At 50.7% G+C, this 26580-nt stretch overlaps 7 protein-coding genes across 7 annotated transcripts; 6 read left to right on the top strand and 1 right to left on the bottom strand.

The window, feature by feature from the left end:
* Window positions 1-3081: 3081 nt before the first annotated feature.
* LOZ57_005271 (uncharacterized protein) lies at window positions 3082-5578 on the top strand (the record flags this gene model as incomplete). The annotated part of the gene is made up of 2 exons (XM_049254302.1): window positions 3082-3123; window positions 3230-5578. 2 exons carry the CDS (start codon window positions 3082-3084, stop codon window positions 5576-5578), a joined length of 2391 nt encoding a protein of 796 aa, XP_049106772.1.
* Window positions 5579-6962: 1384 nt separating this feature from the next.
* On the top strand, window positions 6963-9872 carry LOZ57_005270 (uncharacterized protein; the record flags this gene model as incomplete). The annotated part of the gene is made up of 1 exon (XM_049254301.1): window positions 6963-9872. The coding sequence occupies one exon, from the start codon at window positions 6963-6965 to the stop codon at window positions 9870-9872; it is 2910 nt and encodes a 969-aa protein (XP_049106771.1).
* A 1752-nt stretch (window positions 9873-11624) lies between these two features.
* On the top strand, window positions 11625-13865 carry LOZ57_005269 (uncharacterized protein; the record flags this gene model as incomplete). Its single annotated transcript, XM_049254300.1, has 1 exon — window positions 11625-13865. The coding sequence occupies one exon, from the start codon at window positions 11625-11627 to the stop codon at window positions 13863-13865; it is 2241 nt and encodes a 746-aa protein (XP_049106770.1).
* Window positions 13866-15015: 1150 nt separating this feature from the next.
* On the top strand, window positions 15016-16073 carry SAR1 (COPII coat GTPase; the record flags this gene model as incomplete). The annotated part of the gene is made up of 5 exons (XM_049254299.1): window positions 15016-15261; window positions 15339-15378; window positions 15518-15583; window positions 15642-15941; window positions 16033-16073. The coding sequence occupies 5 exons, from the start codon at window positions 15016-15018 to the stop codon at window positions 16071-16073; spliced, it is 693 nt and encodes a 230-aa protein (XP_049106769.1).
* Window positions 16074-17583: 1510 nt separating this feature from the next.
* On the bottom strand, window positions 17584-18832 carry GLC7 (type 1 serine/threonine-protein phosphatase catalytic subunit glc7; the record flags this gene model as incomplete). The annotated part of the gene is made up of 4 exons (XM_049254298.1): window positions 17584-17679; window positions 17745-18044; window positions 18155-18556; window positions 18653-18832. The coding sequence occupies 4 exons, from the start codon at window positions 18830-18832 to the stop codon at window positions 17584-17586; spliced, it is 978 nt and encodes a 325-aa protein (XP_049106768.1).
* Window positions 18833-20614: 1782 nt separating this feature from the next.
* LOZ57_005266 (uncharacterized protein) lies at window positions 20615-22688 on the top strand (the record flags this gene model as incomplete). Its single annotated transcript, XM_049254297.1, has 5 exons — window positions 20615-20663; window positions 20728-20930; window positions 20988-21478; window positions 21530-21981; window positions 22030-22688. The coding sequence occupies 5 exons, from the start codon at window positions 20615-20617 to the stop codon at window positions 22686-22688; spliced, it is 1854 nt and encodes a 617-aa protein (XP_049106767.1).
* Window positions 22689-23501: 813 nt separating this feature from the next.
* On the top strand, window positions 23502-24435 carry POL30 (proliferating cell nuclear antigen; the record flags this gene model as incomplete). Its single annotated transcript, XM_049254296.1, has 4 exons — window positions 23502-23513; window positions 23569-23998; window positions 24069-24358; window positions 24418-24435. The coding sequence occupies 4 exons, from the start codon at window positions 23502-23504 to the stop codon at window positions 24433-24435; spliced, it is 750 nt and encodes a 249-aa protein (XP_049106766.1).
* Between the last annotated feature and the right edge of the window lie 2145 nt (window positions 24436-26580).

Below are 26580 nucleotides of genomic sequence, written 5' to 3'. Positions count from 1 at the left end.
TGTTCGGCGCGCGGCGGGCGTTGAATGCATGCTGATTATTGTGCGGATGGCGACATCGATGGGCGGCGGTGGGTGGGTGGTCATGTAGCGACAAATCGCAGCCGCGTATTGGACGCAAGAGTAGTTTACCTACGGCGGACGGAGTCTTGAAATGACTGATTTGATTCTGTCCTGTTCGCCTGACGAGTCGATGCGTTGCCACCAAGACGCTGGTGATCAGGAAACTTGTGGAGATGCGAGCCTTGTGACACCAGCGGCGGGAGCTGTTAGCTAGCTAGTACTCCGTAGTCGTCGTCTATTAGGTGACTGGTTACGCCGTACAACCGGGCTCAGAGCCCTCGCTCCCAATCCGGAGTCTTGTCGCCCGGCTGTGCGCGCTGCCCTCGCCCAGTAGCGGTATTAGTTAGTTACGCCCTCCAGCGGTGTGCGGCATCGGGCGTGGTGTGGTGGAACACACACACACATGCAGGCTCTGCCTCAGCACGAATGAGAGCGGCGGAGCTGGTAGTACCGACCAGGCGCCGTCTCTGCAGAGAGATATGTACACACATACTTACAGCGCTGTGCATTAGTTGGGTTTGCAAAGAGTCGAGAGGGCTGAGAAAAGAGGCTGTCGCGAACAAGTCGCATCTGCAGCCAGGCGAAGGATTCAAAACAATCAATGCTGTGCACCACCGTCCGGGGGCTTGGGGTGCCCGCCCGAAGGTTTAGGGGAGATTAAGCCAGCCGGGCGGCGGCCACGCTCGCTCTGCCCGGGCCCAGCAAAACCCGATCGCTGCGCCAACGCAAGCGACGGACGGTCGGCTGCTGCTGCGGTCCTGAATGCCGGTATCGATCGTGCACGGCAAGTGCTTTAATATACCTGAAATCTGTAGGCGTCTATCTTGACTCTCTGGGAGACGTGCCGTTCAGGCCCTGTTTCAGTACAGGCCAACGTCCCGTGGGTTTAACCCAGGATCAAACTCTCCTGTGTAAAAAAGGCTATTTCGGCTGGTTAGCGATAACGGTTGATGATTCCCCATCGGATCCATGGTCCATGGAAAATGGGCCGTTTCACGCCATCATAACAACAACAACAACAAATACTACAGGTACGGATGGTTCCCGAGGATACGATATGAAAGGAAAAAAAGGGGTCCAGATATCGCGCGGTGGACAATCAACAGTTTCGCCCGGCCGTTTGCGTGTAGTTATCTAGACGACGCGGAGCAAGCTGAACATGGGGGGCCGCGACCTGCTGCGGGCGTGGGAGAAAAAGATTCGAAACATCTCAACTCCCTGCGCGGCGATCAGCAAGCCAGGCGGCACACAACACACTTTTGACGGGCAAGCCCAGCGCCCGCAGATAAATAATAATAATGGCCGACGAGCGTCAGCTTTTCCGGCGAACGCCACGACCCACTCCGCGGTGCACAGGGCGTTCCCTCGACTGCTTCCTGCACGGCAGACGGGCGTGGAGGTCGACGGCACGGCTGCGATCTGATTGATCATAGCGCATTATTGTGTGGTTATTCGAAGCTCGCCCGGTACCGGGAGGTTTGTACTGTACATACATCTGTCGACATACCATACCCTGGGTGTAAGGATCCCCCTTCTGCAGCGCGGGCAATATTGCAAATTGGAATGCGAACGGGGGGTGGCTCTCGTAAAGCTAGTGAGTTAGTTTACTAGTTAGTTAGTAGCAGTTAGTATTATTATAATTGCAGGAAGACGGCCGTCAGCGCAAAGGCAATGCAACCGCGCCTGGCGGTCGAGTAATAACAAACAACCGAAACGGGCGACGCTGAATCAACCGCGCGCGACCAGGGAGTCCATGGCGGGCGTTGGAGGCAGGCTGGCTGGCATGTGGTGGGCGGGTTTGTTTTCCGTGCTGGGAGGCAGAACAGAACGATAACAATAATAATAATAACAATAATAATAAAAGATCCGCTTGTCGAGCGGAGTTTATTCTTAGACGGCGCCCCTTCGTGCCGCTGTCCCTGGCGCTGCGCAACCCACTAGTTTACCTACTCATTCGCCCGCCGGGGTGCCGCCGATGCCTGCGCGGCCAAAAGCAAAAAGCTCGCAGGCTCGGCGGCGCGCAATGCCTCCCCTCCCCTTCCCCCCCCCGTCACGCCCCGAGCAACGCCGCTGAAAATCCCCGCTAGCGAGGGGGCTGCCTCTGCCCCCCCCGGTCGTTAAAATTGATTCTCCTCCTCGCTCGCATCCCTTTCCCTCCTCCTCCTCCTTCTCTTCGCTTCCTCTTCTCGAGTTCACCTGCTGGCGACTCTCCCTCTGTCCGCCATCCTCCTCCTCCTCCTTTTCTTTTTTCTTTTTCTTTTCTTTCTCTGGTCGTTGTGGGCGCGCTTGTCGTTTGCAACACCTCCTCCCCAGGGCCGCTGAAAAGGTGGGCGCATAGCACTGTTTCATTCGTCCTTGCGTGCATATATATAACTATAGCTCTGTCGCGTCCGCTCGAGCTGCCTGCCCGCCTCCACCCCCGCGGCGACAGCTTGTTGGTGCTTCTTGACTCCCCGTCTGCCCGTCTCGCATCCGCCGCGCCGGCCTGCTCTGCGACAGCCGGTGCTGGTCTGAATCGCAGCTGTTGTTGTCTGGGGCGCGCGCCGGTCACACGGCCCCCAGCCTCAGTCAACCGCCGCCTCCACCTGAACACCCAAGTCATGATTACACCCTACATCCACCACTACCTCCATCACACCCTCCCCCCATGTAAGCTCCGGTGGCGTTATGGGCTATAGAAGCTGCCTGCTGCTGCCGCTGTGAACTGTCCTCTTTTGTGTTGTGTTTTCCTGCTAGGGCGTTGGGAGGCGACACAAGGCGCGCGCGTTTTTTTTTTCTCCTCTTCTCAGCTCTACTGACTCTTATTTCTTATCAGGTTGAGTCATAGCCTTGCCGGACGTTTTCCTTCTGCCTAGTGTGACTGGTCGCAGAAGCAGCCTAGGTCTTTTTCTTTTCTTTCCTGTGGTTGCTCGTCCTTCCGCCATGTCGACCTCTGGCGCGGTAGCTTTTTTCTACCACTGATCCCCGCCGTCCCTGCGATTCACTGGAATCGGACGCTCTCGAGTCTGCCCTATCGTCAAGATGGAGAAACTCAATACTGAAGATGGCCAGCTCTTCATCAAGGTGAGTCCAGAGTACCCTGCGCATGTTCTGTTCATGCGCCGTGCATCCTACCATGCAATCGTCAGATGCTCGAACGTAGCTAACCTCTCGGTGCTACTCCACGCAGAATCTCGCCAGATTTGTTCGCACCCATGAAAAGGCATTGGCAAATGCTCTTCAGATGAGGCGTCAAGCCTCGAAGAGTATTGACTCTGCTACTTCTATCCCTACCGCCAACCGTCATGGCTCGTCCGGCCGTTCCGCTACGTCCTCCTCCCTGGCTGCCGTTTTCTCGTTGGGATCCTTGAGTTTTACATCGCATAATATAAAGCCAGCGAAACTGACGCTTACCCCCCACCACGTTTTCTACCTCTTGTCCCGCTTCGAGGAACTGTCTGTCCCCGTAGGCCCCATGAACATTCGCCTGGAGAATATCAACACCGAGGCTTCTTCGGCCTACGTCTCGTTCTTAGACAAGCCGCGTAAACCAAAAGGTGACCGGGACTCCATACATTCTGTTTCTAGCGTTCGCAGCGTTCTCTCTGGCATGAGCGTTTTCTGGTCTTCGTTCGGCCTCCCAACCAAGGACTCCATCTCAAAATCAGAAAAGGCGAGAGTGGCGATCGAAAACGATCTTAAGTACTTATACTCTGCCTTCACCAAGATTCCCTGTCTAAGGCTTGCTCCGGATCACCGCGCTCGCTTAATCCGTGGATACGAGGAGTTTCCTTTTGACACCGCCGTCCCCCTCCATGCGTTCAAGAACCTGGGCTCTTTGGAAGTAATCGATGTCGATTTCCGCTCCTTCTTTGGCTGGGACCGTTTGGCTGAACAACTAAGGACGTTGACCCTGAAACGTGCTAATATTGAAGATATTGGCGATTTGTTGACGGGTATTGTTCTGGATGACATTGATAAGCGGAGACGCAGGTCTGCGAGAGTTCCCCAATCCCCCCTCAACAGCCTAGCTTCAAGTTCATTCATCCAACCGGAACTCGTCAAGGCCTCCTCCGCACCCGGATCTCCCGTTACCGGCCATAGTTTTGGAAACCGTTCAAGTCCCCAAAGCAGCTCTACGATGCTGAGGGCTGGCTCCTCGGATGGATTCAAACAAGGTTCACCAGGGGCTGCATCGCCTCCTCGGCCGCCTAGCTCGAGGCATCGTCACGCCCGTGGGCCTTCAGTTAAACTTAAGCGTTCTGGCTCTGGAAGCTCTAATTCAAGCGAAGCATCGACTGTATGTCACAGTCGGAGTATGTCCAACTTTCTGACTGTTGGAATGCTGCCCTCTACCAAATGGCGCTTTCTTCGGCACCTGGGCTTGGCTGACAACTCCATCACCACAATCACGGCTGCAAGCTTGGCTCCCGTTGTAAATACTCTGCAGTCGTTGGACTTGTCCTGGAACCTCTTCACCGAAGTACCTGATAGTCTTTCGACATTGGTCGCTCTACGGTCGCTGAACCTGTCCAATTGTATGATAGACTCTTTGCACTCCATTTCACGCAACCCTCTTCCTGCAATCACCGCCTTGAACCTTCGTGCAAATAGGCTGCGGTCTATCGCCGGCGTAGAACGTTTGCTCTCTCTAGAACGCCTCGATCTACGCGAGAACAACATTCCTGACCCTACTGAGATGGCTCGACTGACAGCGATTCCGTACCTTCGTGAAATTTGGGTTGCAGGGAACCCGTTTACAAAGACGCACCCTGACTACAGAATCACCATCTTCAACCTGTTTCGAAAAACTCCCGGGTTTCCAGAGGATATTGTCATTGATGGTTCTGGACCAACGTATTCGGAGAGGAAAAAGCTTGTGGAGAGAGTTGCAGAACCAGAGAGTGCCCCCGTCATTCGCCACAACGAGCCGATAAATCTCCGCAACAATGATATCGTCACTAAGGAGCAAGTTGTCTCTCGGCCTGCTGCTGGAAATGCAGCGGACACCCAGAATGTGAAGACGACGGCTCGCAAGCATGAGCACGCCGGTGGATCTTCTCGACGCAAGAAAGGCCACAGACGGAGGATTGTTGATCTAGCACAGGATGACAGCAGACAGAGCACAGAAATTGTGGAACCCACCACTCCCGCATTCGGCTCCCCCCTCCAGGACCACCAAGGTATACCCTCACGACCAAATCTCCCTCGTCTAAACACAAATACTGCGCCCGGTGCTCCCGTACCACCCCCCAAAATCGTAACCTCTGGTAGTGGAGACAATTTCCTTCCTGTCATCGAAGGTGTGGATTGGGACGGTAGTGGTGACCTCTACCGTCAACGGCTAGAAGCGTTGAAAAACGAAGTCGGTGCAAACTGGTTAACGGTTTTGGACGATGGGACTTGGAACAATAAGCAGAGAGACGTTGGCTTCCACCCACCCGCTGGCTCCGATCTTCACCCGGTCGGACACATTCAGCCGCCCGTGACGAGAGCGACCAGCCAAGTGATTTCCACTGGCGGTCGGGCGTTGGGGTAGGCTCTCTCTCACACGACGTACGATGATACCTCCATTTTCGACGCCTACGGCCACGATTTGCAAGCGTTTTATAACCAAGCAATTGTGCTTTTTGCTTCCATTGGTTGCCTTTTTTTCACACTCTCTCTCCCCCCGCCTCTCTCTCTTCTGGAGTTTTGAAGAACTTTGAGCGATGGGTGGCTTGATTGTTTCTCAACACCAAAAAAGCAACGACGGAAATGACTGTATGATGCTCGAAAGAGTCCTAATCTTTTTTTTTTTTTTTTTTTGCTTTTTTGCTCTTGCTTTTTTTTTTTTTTGCCCCTTGGTTTGTGGTTCTTCTGTGTTCCTGGGATATGGCTCTCTCCAAACCTTTTTCTGCTTCTCCATTTATTTGTCTATTTCTTGGCTCATCTTTTGCCTGTTTACTTACATGAGCTTGTGCATTATTATACGTGATTTTTTCTTTCCGTTTTTGATTTTGAGCATTACTCTTTGTTTTTTTGAGTGGTTGTCCTTCCTTTTCCGGGGTGGAAGCGTCTCTACCTGAGCATTTATTTGCCTGAGTTGCGTGATCTCGGGAATACATGTTGTGTGGGGGATATACCAAAAAGCGATTTTTCTTCTATTTGAAGGGTCATGCTTCGTCTGCCCAAGTTGTATTATACTCATGGGTGGCTGCCTTGATTTTTTTTTTTTGGTTTTTGTTTTGTTTTGTTTGCGCTGCGGCTCTCTTGCTTACTTACAGGCGTTCTATGGCATGGAGGCGTTGTACTGGATTTTTGTTAATCTGTTGCAGCAGCATGTTGTTGTCATGTATTCATCGGTTTTTCTTTCCGGCATGATACCATTGTCATTTAACCAAAAGGGATGGATGGTATACAGAATTATTATGGTACTAGTTTACGAGTTAAATCGGCGGAAATCCCCCGAGGATTCCAATGTGTGTTTTTTAAGCCCATACAGATCACTCTGGAAAGAACATTATTATCTAGGATTCGACATTCATGCATCCAGTGTTACGATAAGATTCTGATGTTGAATGAGCGTTGAGCCCGATCTCATAATGGATTACATAATCACTGGTTGCCCCTGGAGACGTGGTTCTGATCTGGGCTGGGTGTAAACATCAATGACCGGGAAGCTTTGCAGCTTAGGGGGGTGACAAAAAGAAGTCATACAACATTGATAAACCAAACTTAATTATACCTCAACTGCCATTGTGACTCGGAAACTTGGTCTATCCAAACCGGATTGTCCATGACTCAAGTGGCGAGCGCCATGACATGATCGATAACTATACAGAGTAGAGCTCTCTGTACTCCACTACAACATTGCAGCGACCGTACTATATTCAATAGTTTACCACACTGACATAACCTAACATACTAACGACACGAAAATCATGCCTCCCATTCACTATACCGAAGCAGCGACGCCCTGTCCGGCGAAAGCCGCCTCCAAATCCTCCACCGCCCCTTTCACCATCTACGATGAAAACGACGATACCGCTGCCGTCGACTTTACGCTCGACGTGGACTGCATCCTGACGCGTCAGAGCCCACGCAGAGTCAAAAGAGCTGCGACCTTCAAGATCCACGAAGACCCGGCCACGACGAGAGCGAGCGGGCTTCCCACAGCGACATGGCGCAAAACGACGATGGGGAAGACGGCATCCTCGCTGCTAGGTCAGCCAGCGCAGAGATTGCCCGGAAAGCAAAGAGTTAGCTTTGCTCCGGTGCCTTCACCAAAGAGAGGTCAGAGAAAACAAAAAGTGGAACAGCAGCAGCAGCAGCAGCAGCCTTCGCCAGTGATCGAGCAGGTTGAATGCCCGCAGACCACGAAAGATGTTTCTGAGCCAGTTGAGAGCAAAGATACTGATGTCAAAGAGACAATAAAGCGGGACCGCAGAAGGGGGACGATCTATATACCGCCTGATGACACGACTATGCCAACGATGTTCATGAGTATATTTAGTCCCTTGAAGGCAGATAGGAACGATGGCTGTGGGATAAAGAAACTTGAAGCCCAGATTGCGAAGAAACGGGAACAGAGGCGCGTTTCGCGAACGGCATCGCCTAGAGGGCCGCTGATGACGGCAGTTCATGTTGAACAGGAGTCTGCAGTCCCATACGATGTTGCTGGGTCGAACACCGGGAAAGAAAATGTCCCGCCTGGGGCATCGAAATTCACGGATCAAAAAGATGCCGAGAAGTTTGACCTTCCGGATTTCAAGCCACCATCCGCAAAGCGACGAGTGGTGTCAGCGGCAGTTAGTTCGACAGCAGCGGATAAGGAGACGTCACCGCAGCAGAAGGCAGTTAGTAGAAAGTCCAAGGCGTTGCAGCCTAGTTGTCCAAATAGCCCGAGGAGACGCCAGTCGAACATTCTTCCCGGCAAACCGAACCTACAGCGTGCAAACGAGAGACTGGGAGAATTATCGAAAGACCAAGAAAAGGCTCCAGCACGATCGTCACCGAAACAACCTGCGAAGAGGAGGACCCCCACGAGGTCCGTGGTGCCTCGTATTTCGATTCAGAAATACCCAGTGCTCACGGAAGACATTTCGAATCCGCGGATGTATGAGGAGAACTGGCTTGCGCATCAGGAAATTGTCATCACGCAGCTGGTGAACGGTCTTTTTGATTCTGCCCGTGGGATTTCAGTGCCATCCGACGCCGACAGTCTACGCCACGAGCTTCTCGAGCATTATCAAGATGCATACTTTTCTCTCCTTTTCAAACGGGTGCAAGCCTCCTTGCTTTACGGTGCACTGCGCATACCTAAAGATGTCTTGCAACGTGGGAATCGCTTGAAGGAGGATGTAGGCATGCGTCGGAAGTTTTTGGACTTTTGGCTGACCACGTACCATCCGTCTGCACTGCGCGCCGCTGCGGAAACGGTGGTGGGAAGACGGATTTCCACGGAGAGAGACTCGCTAAACGGGGAGAATGGACGACCAGAGAAGGTGACGCGGCGTGCGCTGGAGGCGTTTCTGGATACGTTTCTGATTCGAAACGAAGACCGGCCGTTGAAATGCGGTGGCGAGGGTGATGGCGTGGAGGGTTCGCCATATTGCAGGACTGTCCTAAGGGGCGTCATGATGATTTTGCTACTGGACAAGGCCAGACTCGCGGCCGGAACGAGTCTGCCTCGATGCCTGTTCCTGGCATCGTCGAGTTATAAATCTTCGGCGGCAGCACTGCAGGCGTTGATGAGCATGCTGAACCCGACAGTTGGAGACGTCTTGCGTCCGTTGAGCCATATTGACTGCCAGGTGGGTTATGAGCAGTATTGTTTACAGGAATATGAGTACCGGATCAAGAACCTGGCGGTCGACCTTCGAGATGGCGTTCTCCTGACGCGGCTAGTTGAACTACTTCTCTTTCTATGCGAACCAGAGTCAGGTGGTCGAGAAAGCTGCTCTAGCAGCGTGACACTGCCCACGGGACAAGTCTTATCCCTGGTGGAAGGAAGGGAGAGCTGGCCCCTATCTCAGCATCTGAAGGTACCATGCAACAGTCGCGCCACAAAGGTATTCAACGTTCAGGTTGCGCTGAGTGCTCTGTGTGGAGTGCGCGGTGTGGGTATGATAGCAAAGGATCTTCGGCCCGAAGACATAGTCGACGGGTACCGTGAGAAAACGATTGCCCTGCTGTGGGGCCTGGTAGGGAAATGGGGGCTTCCAGGCCTGCTGGACTGGGATGATTTGAAACGAGAGATTCGGCGGCTGGAGAGCAAAATTCTCTTACGGAATAATGCGAAGGATGGTGGCGAGGATGATGATGATGATGATGATGATGGTGATGCTGTGGAAAAGGAAGAAGGGCAGTTTGGCCATGGGTACGAGGCCGAAGCGCTTCTGCTGAGAAAATGGGCGTCTTGCTTGGCAGAACTAAAGGGCATTCGGCTTGCGAATATGACGACGAGTTTTGCCGGCGGGAGGATATTTGAGAGCATTGTGGATGAGTATGAGGTGTTCATCCTCGCGGATCAGGGCACGCCTGGAGCGTGCGCGGCGAAGCGCTCGCTGGCGCAGAGACTACGAGGGCTGGGATGCAGCTCTCAGTTTGGTGAGCGGTTTATATCTTTTCCACAGCTTGTCCGCGCCACACTACTGACCGCAGAACTCGATCGCAGCATCGCTCGTGGCTCCACCGCGTGGCTCACCGGCGCACATTTTCGATCAGGACTTCACGCTTGGCGCCCTGGGGTTCCTGTGCTCGCGGCTGCTGTCGGCGTCGCGGCGGGCACGCGCTGCGGCGGTGATTCAGGCGGCGTGGAGAGACGCCCGGCGCCGCGGGTCGAGGAGTGAGGGCTGACTCTGCTGATCAGGGCGCGTGGTGGTGGTGGTGGTGGTGAAATGAAAGGGGCCAGGGGGAAGAAACGAAACCGCGGGTGCGGCAGAAGAAGTGCGGTGAGCGAAGGACGGCCGGGCGGTTTCACGCTGTGCAGGTTGTTTGTTTTTGCAATTAATATTAATTGCGGGCGACTGCAGCGGGCATTTGTTATTCTCGCCTGCAGCGGTCGTACAGACGCCGTCCGGGCTGACAGGAGCTTTTCGGCGTCAAGCTTTTGGCTGCAGGCGCAGCATGCATGTATGTATGTATGTATCTCAGTTTGTCGCCGGGCTCGCATGGACATACTACTACTTGGCCACGTACTGCTCCGTATGCTGCTTGCTTTTCAGGCCCCCTGCCCTGCCCAGCACGGCGCCGGGGAAGACGACCCGGGACGCGACGCCGGCTCGCGCACAACGACGAGCTGGGCCGGGATGGCGGCCACCCTGACCGCTGCTTGATCCGCATCCTGGCGCGTCTTTCCAGGTTTTGCGCGGGCTTGGCCCTGCGCAACATCTGCTGACTGCGAGAGTTCGCCAGCAGTGATTAATTACTCCGTGATTAGCTTGCCAACCGACCCAAATCGCCATTTTCGCCCGCCGCGACTGGCTGTCCGCTCTCCTGAAACTGCGCCGCGCACGGCCTGTTTCTGCGTACGTTACCGGCCCGTACGCGGCGGTGTGTTTCTGCCCCGGCCGTGTTTTGGGCCTGCGCCGCCGCCTGCCCCGTGCCCAGCCAACCACCGCGCCCGTATGCGCTTACGTAACCGCCGCCGCCGTACTGACGTGTTTTCCCGTACGGCCCCGTTTCGCCCCCCCACCGCCTTTCTCTCGCTTCTCTTTTTCCTCTGCTCATCTGCCCTCTCTCGTCCCTGTCCTTCTCCTCATCCTCCATCGCTTCTCCTCCCTCCCTCTCTCTCTCTCTCTCCCTCTCTCGCGTCGCTGCCAGCCCGTCTGTCGCCTTGTGCTCTCGGCCGGCGCCTGATTCCTGCCAGACGGGCCCTCCCATCCCTGCCGCCTGCCGTCCTTCGGTTGTGGTTTTGCGACGTTCTCCAGTCGCTCGCCCTGCATTTCGCCGCGCCCACTCGCGCCCAATAAGCAATCGCTCTACGGAGTATAATTTCTTCTTCTCGCCTTCGTCGCTGTTCGTCGGCCTCCTCGAGTCAAACATCTGCCTTGCTCCTCATCTCGTCCCTCTTCCCCGCCTACGGCGCTGCGCTTGCTCGAATCCGAACCACACCCTTCCGTCCCTCCTTGTTTCCTTCTCCCACACACCCTCCGGCTACCTGTCGTACCTTTTTTTCACCATGATGTCCATCCGGCTGTTATGACAATAGCCGTCCTGACGGACTCCCGACTTTGACCCCATATTTGATCCTATTTGATCTCAACCTCCTCCTCCCCGCTGTGCGGCTTGTCTGAGGTTCTCTAGCCTCAGCCAAAGCGACCTTCACCCTTCCCTCGACCGCCCAGCTCCTCTCTAACCCGTCTGAGACATAACTCCTCCATCACTGCTTCCTTCCTACCCAATTTTCGTTTCTGGGTGGTTTGTTTGACTTGGTGGCTTTGTTGGCTTTTTTTTTGCGTCGTTTTCCACCACCTTTGCGGGTGATTCTTGTGACCACGAAGATCTGCTAGATTTCGGTATTGCTCGAGTTCTACAGCACCACTAGCCATCACCTCTTCCTTTACGTTTCAGACCTCGTCGTTCGGCTTGGTACGATATCCATGCCTACATCATTCGACATGTTTTCAGTATCGAAGACGAATGCCCCCACCGCCGATGATGAGGAGGTCGCCGCCGACCCTGACGAACCTCCAGATCATCGTCGCCTTGCCAAAAGACCTTCTCTCGCTTTCTCTCGATCCATTACTCTACCTCCTCCCACCTACGCCAAGACGAAGGCCATCGATGGGAGGAAGAAAGAGTCACTTCTGACCCGAGCCCTCTTAAGCAGCCCAGAGCTGTCACCCATCGATTCAGCTACAGCGAAGCTGCCTACGATTCCAGACTTGGCTGGCCTGACGACTTCATCCGCCCTCTCGAATCGCAGTATTGCATCGACCGCTGAATTAACAAGCGACAGTGAGACCACCAGCCCCTTCCGCTCGAATACGCCCAGCCCTCCTCCCCAGTATAACCGGTTGCCTCATGTTGACCACCATGGTGTTGTGCACGCAAAACCTGTCGACCAACGTGAGTTGCAGTTGGAGGCGAACCTAGGCCGCAAACGCTGTATCACCTTTGCTTGTGGCCGCCAACTTATCAATGAGGAGAACAAGGCATCCAGTGAGCCTATTAAAGAGGCTAGTGCTGGAGCAGCCATTAAGCGAAAGTCTGCACTCACTTTTATCTGCCCCACCCGACCTGGTGTGAATGAAAGCGACCGAAAAGAAGCCTCACCTGCGCTTGGGAAAGCACCGCTTAGTTTGCGAGCCAGTCGATCCCCTGCACCTTCAACCTTACGCGGTGGTAGTCACACATCAGCCCCCAACTCAATGACTTCCAAACCACAAATCTCAACTACGTCAGATAAGGATCAAGTGAAACAGCAAAATGTTCTTTCTGATGCTGTGCGTTTTCATGAGTTTGGAAGCGAATCAGATGATGATGATTGGGTCAATCAAGAAACGAACTACAAGCAAAAGATCACAATGAATGACTGCATGAAGAAGGAGCTGGCTATTAGAAAACTAGGTGAAGAGGCAGAGGAAGAAGCTAGACAAGACGAAGAGGATGACGCTGAAATTAATGATGAAGATGACGATGATGATGACCTTGAGGATGAGGATGACGAGGATGATGATGAAGACGGTGATGATGGTGATGATAGTGATGACGGCCGCAACAGTTCAACCATTCAAGAAGAATCTGATGGCGGGAACGAATCCGACAACGAAGCGGGTTTTGCCTCTTCCGATGACGAGAGTGACGGATCAGGAGAATATGCATTCTGGACTCAAAAACCTACGTCTGCTGTTAAGGATAATGCTCCCCAAGATTTGTGGCGAGGATTTTCCCGCAGAGAATCTAATACATCTGTTGAGACCCACCGACATCCCGTCGAGGTCATCCCTGCACCGAAACGCAGACCAAGCAAGGCAAGCAAGCCAGTCAAATTTCGCCCTGGCACACCTACTCTTCCAGACAGTACAGATTTTGTATGTGGTACTCTGGATGAGGATAGGCCGATTGAAGCTGCATATGTTTCGTGCTTAGAGGAGCGACGCCGCTCGAAACATGTTCCGATTCCACAGGATATCGATCCTAGTTTCCCGACGTCCGGTCCAGAAGATGAGGATGACGACGAGGAGGAGACGGTGCATTCCAAGAGCAAAAAGCACTCCAAACTGTCAAACCCATTCAAAGGATTTGATGAGGAATCCCTTCGTGGAAGGCAAAATGCTCATGCCCGTCGCACCACCCCGCATCACTCCCCAAAGCGCCTTCATTCTCCTCCGCCTCGTCGCCTATTCGGTCGCTCTCCTCGCCACCTGAGATCACCGCCGCCTCATGGCAGGCTGCGATCTCCCCCACCCACCCGTCGCACATCTGTCACACAACGACCTCCAGCTCACCACGTGCATTTTAACGGCCTTGCCCAACGACCAAACCGTACCCGTACCTCGTCGCTGCCTCGCACTCCAAACCCTTTCTTTGCACGCCTCGCCCAGCCTCGCCAGATTTCCAGCACGCCTTCTACCTCGCCTGTTCAAGATACGGCTGTTCAGGCTACACACACCCGCGGACCAATCGACATTGTTGCTGGCCTGGAAAAGAAACGCGAAAAGCGCAAAGAAAAATTCTGGCGTCAGCATTGTCGTAAGGCTGCCAAGGAACAGCTAGAGCGGAAGAAGCCTCTCTGCGGAAAAGGCGCCGAACGCATGAGGGAACGAGGCCTCGAGGCTGCCGAACGCTTCAAGGGTTACAACGTTATTACTGATGGCCAACTTGTCCTATCTGTCTGATTCAAAACTTGGGAACGGCGTTCTTAAAACCGGAAAGAGAAAAAATTAACGACCCCGTGTTTCTATATGCATATGAAACTCATGAATGACCCGGCGGAGTTTTTTTGTCCCTTCACCATTACTGATCGGATAAACCGGCGCTATTTCCAGGTACACATTGAATAACGCACATTATATCTTCTCGTATATACCTTTTTTTTATCTTTTAGCCACGCGCGAGATACACGGCCTTGCTGCGCTTTCTCTCTTTACTTTCTACACTTTTTTTCTTATGATTCTCTTGTACTGCTCTTTTAATATCGCCCCTTATTCAAAGGACGGCCGCACCACATTAAGCCCTACAGAATCCCATCATCATTTCTTTTGTTCACCTCGTTTGGCAATCTGCAAATTTATTTAGATTGGGCTGAAAATTCTCATTGCATTTTGCTCTGGTGGTTTGCATTTGCTTGTTTTCGCTTGCACTTTGGGGGAGGGATTATTGTTTCTTAGTTTTGATTTTCAATGCTATTCTCGTCATTAGGGGCTTCTTTTATTTCCATTATTATGGAGTAAGGCATCATACGGAAGGTGTTTTTATAGCAAGCAACGTGATAGCCCAAATATGAGCATCATCTATCTCTCGGTGTCGTGCTTTTCCTCCTTACGTAACACGCCGGTCTCCGAGGCCGCTGACTCAGCCCAAGCTCTCCCGCCCCGCTACGCCGCATCCGGCGTAGCGCCATCGCCCTGAAGTGACCAACTTATCATCTCCCGAGAACTCCCAACGCCCGCCAGCAAGTGACATCTCAAAAGCCGGTCGTCTCTCTTGTGTGTGGCCTAGCTTACCCTACAATCTGTCATCCGTCTATCCTTGTAAAGAAAAAAAGCAACGATACGGTGCCCTACTAGCAATACTTGTCAAGTGCAAAAACAAAGCAAGCTCTTGTGTTTTCGGAGAAAGACAGCATTTGTTTCTAATCATGTGGATTATCAACTGGTGTAAGTAGACACCCTGGTTTTTTTTTTACTTTTTGTCCCTGTTTGTTCTCTGGATCTGGGGAAAAGAGCCTTTTGTTTTGGTGAATGTTCTATTGTGCGTGTTGGTGCGTCTGGGGAAGTTATGTCTGGTTTTCCTGATCCAAGGACCAATCTTCACGCATTCCGGAACATGTCCCTACAGTCTGGGGAAGGAAACTCACTCGGCGTCCTTTGTTTTGTTACGCGTGCAGTGGATCCCCATACTGTCATTGCTGTTCGTGTATCGCTGTTTTGTGTTCTAGATGGGCTGACAAGATCTTTGTGGGAAACAGTTTATGATATTCTTGCCTCTCTGGGGCTATTAAACAAGCATGCCAAACTGCTCTTTTTGGGCTTGGATAATGCTGGAAAATCTACTCTATTGCAGATGTTGAAGGTAAGTTCTATCTGTTCTTTCTGGCGTGGGCTATTATTATTTTTTTCTTGACGTTTTGTTTACTGACTTGACTGAAGAATGGCAGAGTCGCGCTTTTGCAGCCAACCGCACATCCGAGTACGTATTTTCAATCGCCTCTTCCGCATTTTACTCCCTGAATAATTATCTACGCTTTGGCTTGGAAAGAAGGGAGGGGAAGCAGTTTAAGGTATACCTTGGAACAACTTGCTGAGCTATTTTTTTTTTTTGTTATTAGCTTCCGAGGAACTCTCAATTGGCAACAATACATTCACAACCTTTGATTTGGGAGGCCACGTCCAGGGTAAGCACTGCCCAGTCTTCTCACCAACTGTGGATTCTCTTTAACGTCTTCAAAACAGCTCGCCGTCTGTGGAAAGATTACTTCCCCGAAGTCAATGGAATTGTTTTCATGGTTGATGCCGTTGACCATGAGCGTTTCCCCGAAGCCAAGGCCGAACTCGATGCCCTCCTCGCCATGGAAGACCTAGGCAAGGTTCCGTTCTTGGTCCTCGGCAATAAGATCGACCACCCTATGGCTGTTTCCGAAGACCAGCTCCGTGGTGCCTTGGGATTATATCAAACCACGGGCAAAGGAAAGGTCCCGTTGGAGGGAATTCGACCTATTGAGGTGTTTATGTGCACTATTATCGGACGCTCTGGTGAGTTGAGCATCATTTTCTACCTCTGTGCAGCTGCTACCCATACCCCAATAAGGTGATATGCTAACGTCTTTTTTTGCTCAATGTATAGGCTATGGCGAAGGTATCAGATGGTTATCGCAATACGTCTAAATCTGGAAGTCATCTTATGTTTTGCGCACGATAATATTTTACTTGTATGCCATCAGTGGACTTGTTTATGGGGGCGTCTTCTGCTTTTTCCTTCCGCCGGAGAGTTCCATCATTCTCTCTGGATCTTTTACCCTTGAAACGACCCGACGTCTCTTTAAGCGAACTACCCCCTGTATCCTTGTCACGAATCCCTCCCCAACTTCGATGTTATTTCCCCCCAACCACCTCCGAATAGTTTCCCCACTTCCTATCATTTTTCTCTTTAATGTTAAGATATTCTGGAGTCCTCTAGTTTTCCTTTGGCTATCGGATTCAAACCAGATTTCGTCTCTAGGGCGCGTTCCTTGCCGGTACTCTCTTAGCGGATTTATCAGAATCTCCATAGCTCTTCCGCTACATTAATACCACATGCAATCTTGAGCGGTCGGTCTTTTATTGCTTTCCTTATTTTGGTTTCTCTTAGGCCACTACGCATGGAAAAGTCCAACATGTCTACCCTACATTTACTTAATTCTGGGTGTTGCACCCGGGATCCGTACCCCATATTGGCATGCCGACCCCACAAGTTACCTCAATCCAGGTGCACCAGTTGGTTCTAACGCAATGCACTACAGATAATGTTGCAATCGTTAAAATCAAAAAAACATATAATGTAATTATTTGCCTTAAGCCAGTAGGCGGAGTCAGTGTCTGTGAATTGTATGTATGTATGTATATGTGGCTATGCAGTGCCATTTGTGATGACGCCTATTATCGCGCACACATACAAGAACTAGAGACGGTAACAAAAGCTCGGAAAGAGGGATTCTCTAAAATGATCTGCTGACCGAAAAGACATCCCGAGACATCCCTTCCCAAGGAACCCCCACAATTAATACCGTCGAACAAAGTACCACTGACTTCTCATACATTGCTAGAGCATAGACTAAATAATAACGAGAACGGACTAAAAGGCAACGGCGAGGCAAAAAGAAGGGTGAAGAACGTTGACACCTTTGCTTCGCATTAGTTAAAGAGTCCCAACCCACCAACATCCCCCTCAATTACCGACGCGAGGAAGGGGAAATAAGAAAAATGCCTCTTTCCCAACCCCTGCACAATATGAAGCAAAGGGAGCGCGAAAATAAAAAAAAAAGGAGAAAAAAAAAAAGGAGAAAAAAAAAAAAGGAGAGAAAATTACACAAAAAAGCGTCCAGTAAACAGTACGATGGGAGATAAGACACAAAACGTCGGTCACAGCGGAAAATTAAAAGCCGATTGTTCGTCGTTCGAACGGTCGGGGTAAGGTGTAATCGTTCAGGAAGGGGGTTTCTGGACTGGAGGGACGGCGTGGTCTAAACTCGACGGGTACAGCGCTAAGAGGTTCATATCGTGCGAACGAGGTGTGGAAAGTCGTGACGTCTTTATGGACAGGCTTGCGAGGTGGTGGTGTCTGGATCGCCGAACTAACGATACGAAGGGGATTTATCTCCGCCCGAACCTGTTATACATGGAGGAGCTCGTATGCTTTCTACTTCTTTTTCTGTTTCCTGGGAGGAGTGATGGGTCTGCCTGTGCTCATGCCCCCGTAGACGTACTTTTGTTTCTTTTCGGCTGGTTTTAGTATCTATGGTTGACAATAAGTTAGTTAAGGTTGAATAAAAAGGGTCTTTTCCGAAAATTGAGACGAACCTGAAATGAACAGAGAAGGCTTTCGTCAACACTCATCATCGCGCCGGCATTATCGAACTCTCCACAATAGTTTGGAGCACTAAAGAGAGTGACTAATTGACGCTTAGAAAAAAACTCGTATCCGTCCTCGACGACCTGATGGGCGCGACATATAAGGTCCATGTCGTGCTTCTGTAGGAATCTTGCGACCACGTCTGGTCCAAAGGTGAAAGATACGCCTCGGTCGTTTTCGCTCCAGCCCGTTATATCCTTGTCAGGATCGGACCAGAGGAGGTCGCAGAGAAGGCCGCAATCAGGAATCTGGGTTGCCGGCAGCAGTTAGTACTTGAGCCTTGAGCAGCTTCTTGCAGCAGCACCTGGTGTGTAATTATAAAGAGAAATAAGCCTAGGAGGTAAACAAGGCGACTTACATCAGTGGGGCGCATGACACGTCGAATCTGCTCCATAGAGTTCAAATCAGGGCTGAGGCCACCATGCATACTGAAAATCTTCTCGTCAATAATGGCAGCAATGGGCAAGCAGTTAAAACAATCAGTAAAGGTCTTCCACAACTTGATGTTGTATCTTCGTTTGCATTCATCGTAGAAGCCATAAATACGGTTGATCGAGGCACATTCGTGGTTACCGCGGAGCACAAAAAAATTTTCGGGATATTTGATTTTATATGCAAGAAGAAGGCAGATGGTTTCCAGCGATTGTTTACCTCTATCGACGTAATCGCCTAAAAACAGGTAGTTGGCTTCTGGGGGGAAACCGCCATATTCGAACAGTCGTAAAAGATCATAATATTGGCCGTGAATGTCGCCACAAATCTAAGTGCGGAGGTACCGGGTTAGTGAGTGAAGAAAGGTTAAGACGCTGCGGTAGGCAAAACAGTGCGTATGCTGGCAGTAGAGAAGTTTGTGTACCTTGATTGGGGCTTCTAACTCCAAGAGTATAGGTTGCGAGATGAAGATTTCCCGCGCCTTTGTGCAGAGATGTCGAATCTCGGATTCTAGAAGTTGGACTTGTTTGCCAGGACGGCTGCCCCTTACTTCCAGCAATCTATCTATGATAGAGTCCAAATCAATTTCATTTTGGTCGGCCATTTCTTGCCGCTACTGGCAGCAAGCTGAAGGCGGGGAAAAAGAAAAGAAAGAGGGCGGAAGCGTGGCGCTGCGCAGAAGCGAGCGGAGGGAGTTCAGGGAGGAAACTAAAAAGAACAGAAAGAATTGGGAAGGGGAGGTATCGTAGATCTAGATGCGTTATTTATTCAAACGCTGTTGATGAGCAGAGGAAGGCTTCACTTCAGCCGCGTTATACCACTCGAAACAGACGAACTCCGTGGTGTTCACCAGCAGCCTCCGGCCGGGTTCAGCAATAGAAGAAGGGAGCACAAGAAGCAGAGGCAGATAAAGTCGGGGTGTATGGATTGGAACCGGGACTCAGGCTCGTGGAGAGGCGGAATGCGATAGGAGGGCGACGGGGGCAGAAACGCAGGTCACACAGCGATCGCAGAAGTGGGAGGGCCAGGTTTAGGAAAACAAAACAACGCAGTCGGTGGGCGGGCGGCGGGCTGGCGGGCGAGAAAGAGACAGCAGGCGAGAGAGCCAATGCAGAGCGGTCAGGGCGGCAGGCTGGACGCGAGACGAACGGGGAGGTCAGCGTGGTGGGATGGCGGAGGAGCGAGTCGCTATCAGAATCGAGATTCTGTTGTTGGATTTCTTGAGAGCGAAGTTTGCAGGAGCAGTACTAGCGTGTACGCCCGCCGTACCGTATTGGATACACCTGTCCGCTGACTCAGCGCCCGGGGCTGACGGCTGGGCGCGCTAGCTCTATCGGGGAAAGTTTCGCCGCCCCGTGCGGGCGGAGTCTATAAATACCGCGGATGGCTGGCCTGTGGACGGCTGAAGACAACTCGCGACGACAGACCTCAGGGCCAGGCGGCCCGACGCGCTCTCTCGCCTGCAAATGCGCCCAGAACCGTGGAGCCTGGGCTGTGCTATGCAATTTCTACATGCAGGACAGCTGTCTACGCGTTCCGCTCCTAGACCAGGCTTGACGTGAGGGCGCTGTTTCACGCCCCTTACCCCAGGCCAGGCCCGTCCTACAGAGACCGAAGGCCTTGTAATTTAGTCGTCCGGTATTATTTCTGGTGGCTTTCGATTGCTGTGTCCCCCGATGTGCCGGAACTCGTCTCCAGTGCCCCGGCGCCTGGCCCCTTGGTGGCAAAAGGACCGGGCCCGCTCGATTGTCGAGCCACAAATCGACGTGCTGATCAGGGCGTTAATCTTCAATTGAGTTCTCTATACGGAGTATACATTCTAGATATATGGTCCGGGTGTAAACATGTAGTTGCTAGTAGCTGCCGAACTGGTCAGCTTTATTCGAGCGCAACAAAGAACGGCCCCTGAGGCTATTTGGTCTACAACCCCCTTATCTAGCTGAGGAAAACTCTTCAGAGCAGGCTGCTAGCCTCATTATCCAAACTCGTAGCGGCAGCTCCCGACTCAAGGTCACCGGCAAGCTGTGTTGTGTATACTCCGTACAAGCACGAGACCCGGCGCCTACGAGCTACCCTGAGCCCTGCGAGCCCCAGGGCCCAAAGCCAAGGGTAGGCGCCAAGAGCCGCCTAACTTCCGGCCTAGAACGCCTCGCTGGCTCCGACCGCTCATTATTACACGCCGACTTGAATCCTGAGGCCGAGTGTATGATCCCAGCGAATTAATTAAAACGCCTCTCCGCCTCCCGCGTCCCACTACGTCGTTCTCTTCAAAATGATCGCCCACCGTGTTCCTGTGAATCTTCTTGTTGTCTGCGCTTAGTTCTCTCTGCATTGCAGTCCACTGCGCCCCTGACCTCATTGCGGACAACCGACATGAGTCTGTGTTATGGAGACCTTTGTGCAGGAGGATTCGCCATTGGCTAATTACCTTGAAGGTGCGATGGCCCTAAAACTGGCGCATACGGCTGCATGAACTGACCGCGCTGCTCTATTACATAGGCGAGGGTGAAGCTGTATCAGATTGGACGCCCCAGACCTCAGAGCTATCGCCGGACGAGGCCCTAGATGCTGGCCCCCAACACTTCGCGCCTACTGGTCGCCCCAAACTCCACGACCGGATAAAAAACAAACTCCCTGCTCCCTTGCGCCTGAAACACTCGAATAAACGAGAAACGCTGGCAAGGATTCAAGATGCATGCGTTGTATGTCTTTGTTGATTAAGAAGAGTGTCTGTGCGCTAACGGGGGCTCGCTGTCTAGGCCGTTCTGAGCGCAAGAATCGGGAAAAACGATAACGACCGCTTTCTAGAACAATTCGGATATATTGTCGTTGCGTCGCAACTTCTCAATGAACCCATTCCTTCAACCTACAACTCCATACCAGGGGTGGTGACAAGTGGCGCCCAGGATGTTGAAGAGCCCCTTACATCACAGCCCGTTGTGTTCGATCTACATGGTATCTTATTTTCTGCAGTGGGGTCTTTTGCCGTTGCCTGGGCTTTCCACTGGGCTCGCCCTCGCCAGGGCGCGGGATGGAATGTCAGAAGGCTGTTCATGTGTCTGTTCTTCCTTGTAGTAGTGGCAATTGGATTTGTTGTTCTTGCAAGACGACAATGGTTAAAATATATTCGCTGCGAGGCACTCGGCGTCGCAAAGGTACTTGTTGGGAATGCCCAGAACCTCGACTCTGTGGCATCTGCGTCAGTACTTTTGATCCAGGAGGTTGAGCTAGTATCTCGCGGATATAGACTGTTCGTTCCCGAGTTCAGATGACCTTTTTATGAACGCTAATACTCTGATAGAAGCACTCCCATGCCACCTGTTTCCCGAATGGAAGAACAAAGCCAGACGAAACGATGCCTGAAACTGCGCCGTATCCTATCTGAATGCTTGAGTGAGATGTTGACCCAATACATTGCTGCAAAGAGAAAACTACAATGCTATGTGGATAGTATCTCCCTAGTGAAATACTACGATATCTACGATTTTTCTCCTGGAGAGCTGGAGGAGGCAGAGTTGGTTCTGGCGGATATCTGCACAGAGGAGAAAACATCATTAAAATCACTTCGAATTCTTTTCAGCCAACTATACTCGGTCAGAAAAAGCATGCTATGCTGTTTGCTAGCATTACCAGCCGATGGAACAAAAGTAGATACCACAAGATGGAATGTGGCTGTGGAAGAAATGCAACGCCTTTCCAACACTAGTGGTACCTGCATACAAAGGCTAACAAATATTCTTAATGAACAAGATCGTACGTACGTCTATGAAATGCTCTGAAGTGAATGGCTAATAAATCCAGGTGATATCGTCGCCCCATCTCCGAGATTAAAATTGACACCGGACACTAGAGAGCGGCATCGGGCCCAGCTTCGGCGATTGAATTCCTTATCTCAAGGAATTAGGGGAGTTCATGCCAAAATGCATCTCATCCGTGATGAATCTGAAGCCTGCATCGAGAAACTTGGTGAAGGATCTGAGCTTAGCAACACGCTACTGTCTCAATACGAATCCATTGGCGCAGATCTAAGGGGACTATTACAAGAGTGGGAAGCTGGGAAATCATCATTGATGGCAAATCTCGAGCGACCCGACAGGCTGTCTCGACCGCCAAGTATTTTGAAGTCACCGGCATCTCCAACCTTTAGTCTCAGTGGAAGTACTGCCGTCGATGGGAGCCCCGCAGCCGCACTCCGCAGACTCAATGGCGAGGACCCACCTCCAGTTATGTCTTGCCATGACCTCGAAGAGAACGAAGAAATATTTGAAGCTGTGGCTCTTCCCCGGAAACGAAGTTCTATGACAAGAGAGGAGAGAATTGCGCGGGTAAGAGAAGACCGAGCTAAGCAAGCTGCCGCCCGTGAGCGAGCAGATGCCAATACACACATGCTTCGAGAGCTGGAGACCGTGATCAAACTACGCCCTCAAACTCGAGGTGGCGCGAGAGTCACCAGCATATAGTTCCCATTCCTGTCTGGATGCTATCCTACAGGCAATATCTTTGACGAAATTCCCTTGCAGAGTTTACCATTTCTTGTATATTCACCTACTAAAGTCTTGCAGCCATCCGACCTACATTTACCCTCTATCCCTGTTTTACTATGTATTCCTGTGACACCGTGGTTTCTCTCCCTGATACCTCTAGACGCTTGACAGCATGTTGAACATGAAGTTTGTCTACCATTCCCTAGCCACGTCTGATTTATTTGAGTTTTTCAATCCTGCATATAGATATCTTGTAGTATTAGTAAGTGTATTAAATTGCCGCGAGGCTTTGAAACGGATATATTATAGTGTATTCGCATAGCACCTTTAAAGAGTGTAGCCCCTCATTTACTCCGTACTACTCTTATTAAGAGTCAAATGTGGCGAAAGGCCGTGCTTGGCCCCTATGAACCTCCAACGCGAAAGGGCTAAATTGAATTTCACGACGCGACACGTCACTAACGCGTCTCTCCCACCAAGAGTTTATATTTTACCTAAAGTACGCCCTCAACTCACTTAGGTCGGCTTCTTTATACAAAGGAATTTCTCTTAACCCTTTCGAAAATATTTTGTTAAACATTCCTCTCCCTCACCCCCCTCTTCTCTTTTCTCTTGAATCTACTTGGCAATTTTTGCTCTGCCCCGCCCTCAATCTTCAAATAAAATTCACCCTGTAACAGCACTCGAAAGCCGCCACAAGTCCGTATTCCTCTTTCTTTTGTAGCTGTGTGTTAAAGGCTAACAAAACTTTCATGGACAGTGCTTGAAGCACGCTTAGAACAGGCCAGTATGTTGAAGAAGGTATACGGAATTCGCTCCACGACACCAATCAGCGCAAGGTTGCTCACTTACACAGGTCGTCGATGCCATCCGAGAACTCGTTCAGGACTGTAATTTCGACTGTAGCGACACTGGCATCTCTCTCCAAGCCATGGACAACTCCCACGTCGCCCTCGTTTCCCTCAATCTCAAAGCCGAAGCCTTCTCTCCCTACCGCTGCGACCGTACTCTTGCGCTCGGAATCAACCTAAACTCTCTCCAGAAGGTTCTCAGAGCAGCGCAGGACACTGATATTATGACCTTGAAAACAGAGGATCATCCAGATGTGGTTAATATGGTCTTTGAAAATGCGTCAAGCGACCGGTTGAGCGAATATGATATCAAACTTATAGATATTGATCAGGAACATTTGGCTATTCCAGAGACGGAATACGCGGCTGTAGTGGAGCTGCCAGCCGCAGAATTCAGACGAATTTGTGTGGATTTGGGCAATTTGTCCGAATCTGGTATGTGGTGTTTCTACGCCCATATTTCCTTCCACTCCTATTCTGTAGTTAAATGCTAACAATCAAATAGTCTTGATCGAAGCCAACAAGGATGGCGTGAAATTCTCCTGCCAGGGTGATATCGGAAACGGTGCGGTCACGCTCCGTGGACATACCAGTGTCGATAAACCCGACCAAAATGTCACCATCTCCCTCACCGAACCCGTCGCTCTCACCTTCTCCATCAAATACCTTGTTAACTTCTGCAAAGCGACAAGCTTATCCGCGAAGGTGCGCCTCTGCATGTCGCAGGATGTGCCATTGCTGGTGGAATATAGACTAGAGGGAAGTGGTAGTTTGAAGTATTTCCTTGCCCCTAAGGTAAGCCCAGTTAGAAAGGATGCATGCTGTATTATTCTCGACTAATTTGGTTCTTTTAGATTGGTGACGACGAGTAGACTTGAAGCTTGAAGCAAAATATTTGAGACTGGAGTGGGAATCGGGCGTATTTACGAACTTTATGTTGATGGATCAACTTCAGCTGCCTAATGATGTAGGCTATTAAACCGGCCAATGCTCCAAGCAATATTGATTACAGCCTACGTTTGTTTTGATATTAGAAATACGAAGTTTTATAACATGCTGTAGCATATTGAAATAAGATAAAGACAACAATAGTATTCAGGTAAAACAGTATTCTGCAATCTAACTGCTGTGGAAACACAGTAAAGCCAACAAACCGCCAGTGTATCCAGCTCCAAATACGATCAATATACGGAGTAAGTCCCTCGGTAAAACAATGACCCACATTAGTAGTATCCCACCAACATCGCTAAAGCAAAATGCGACATATGAGATAGACAGACATACCTGGAAAAAAAGTGAAGCGTCGTCCTCACCAGAGTAATCGGAATCGAATTATACCAATCTCCTACCCAATGGAAGGAAAATGGTATGCTGCGTATTGCACTAAAGTGTCATACTCGCAAGCGAGGTACGCACAATCTTCGCAACGGCTCTCTCATGGGGAAACCAGGGAACAAGGACCGAAGTCCTCCTCCCTGCCCCGATGTTTCTTATGCCTAGTTGCAGACATTTTCATGTCAGACCCTCACGGGCAGTACCGACCACCGAGGTGGTGGGTTGAAGGTTGAAGAGTTCTCCGAATTTCTCATTTGCATGGCGTTCCAACTCTTCCTGATTCTGAAGTACATCAGAGGAAGAGGTGGAGACAGACATCAAGTACATGAGTCTGTCGTGTGTAGCAAAGAAACGCAGCTTTGGTGGGGACGACGCTTGGAGGAAAAGAAACGAGAATCAAGTTGTGTGTTCATTTTATACGGAGTAGACAGATTCTGCCGGAACCCACCGCTAGTCATCGCTGAGTCAACGAAAAGGTGGACTTGTGCTGACTAAGCTTTACTGGCACTTAGCCGTCAGTTTGCGGGCTCAGAATAATGGAATTTTAACACCTCAGTCTTGTTATCAGGAAAGTTGACACGGAGGACATGACTTGAGGCTCTGACTGGGAAATATGCGGATTATGATCAATGCCATAAGAATAGGCTCATTTGACGAACTAGTAGTTAGACTAGCGGCCCGAGCACCCGTAAAGCTCGCGAGGCTGTAAGCGTTAACGAAGTTTTCGGGTTTAATAACCTCCTAGTATGAGGCGCTGTTTTTTAATTTACACAGTGAGGCATGAAGGCAGGCTATTGATGCCACTGCTTCAGCGCTCAGGCCTTCGTGGTGCGCGTCTAGATCAATTGACAATTTAAGAACCTAGACAGAGTACTCCGTATTTACGTAGAAAAAAATGTAGACTACTTTGTATAACTGCTCCGTACGCTGTTGGGTTTCACCCTTCATCAATACCACTATCTCATGTATCCATTTAATTCGCAAATTTCCTATGGGATCATCATCAAACAGATGTACATACAGAGTACATACCTACGCACATACATACCTAGTTCTACTCCGTACATCCGCATCGATCAACCACAGTTCCATCGTCCAAATATGCCAATAAATATCCAAGCTCCACACGAAGGCTCTTTTTTCAATGCTACCTAATGAGTCCGTATCAGATGGAATACCGGTTAATGCCCTCATATTATTGTTTGTTTATCGTGGCTTGTAAAAAGGTGGAAACTCAGGGGTAAGAAGTGTTGTCATTCAACACTGACGCTAAAAAGATTCAGAGTACGGAGTATAAGATTCTTATCAGCAAGCTTCCGAATTTCTAAACGGTGGTAATTGGAGCCACCTAAATGTACCCGATTTATGTATGTATCTATGTGCATCTGTTATCATCGCTGTAGGCGTCCGTGTATACGTATACACAGGTAGGTAGGGTCAAATAAAACTAGAGACCGACATTGGGGCCAAGATACCGATTATGTTGCTGAACCGAGTGATGGACAATCTTGATACCTGGTAGGCTTGAAATCCCATGAATGTGGACATCATGTCAGATAATCACCCGGTGTTGCTAATTCGAGCGTTGCACAACATCCTAGGGAAGATCTTCAAAAGAATCGATCGCCCCTGAAAACTCTGGATTCAAAAGGCGATGCGGCCGGAACTATCGACTACCAAAA

The sequence above is a fragment of the Ophidiomyces ophidiicola genome (assembly GCF_022830035.1).
Source record: "Ophidiomyces ophidiicola strain CBS 122913 chromosome Unknown scaffold_25, whole genome shotgun sequence".
Classification (NCBI taxonomy): domain Eukaryota; kingdom Fungi; phylum Ascomycota; class Eurotiomycetes; order Onygenales; family Onygenaceae; genus Ophidiomyces; species Ophidiomyces ophidiicola.
Note: the sequence above shows the minus strand (reverse complement) of the source record. Positions and strands in the feature narration are given on the sequence as shown.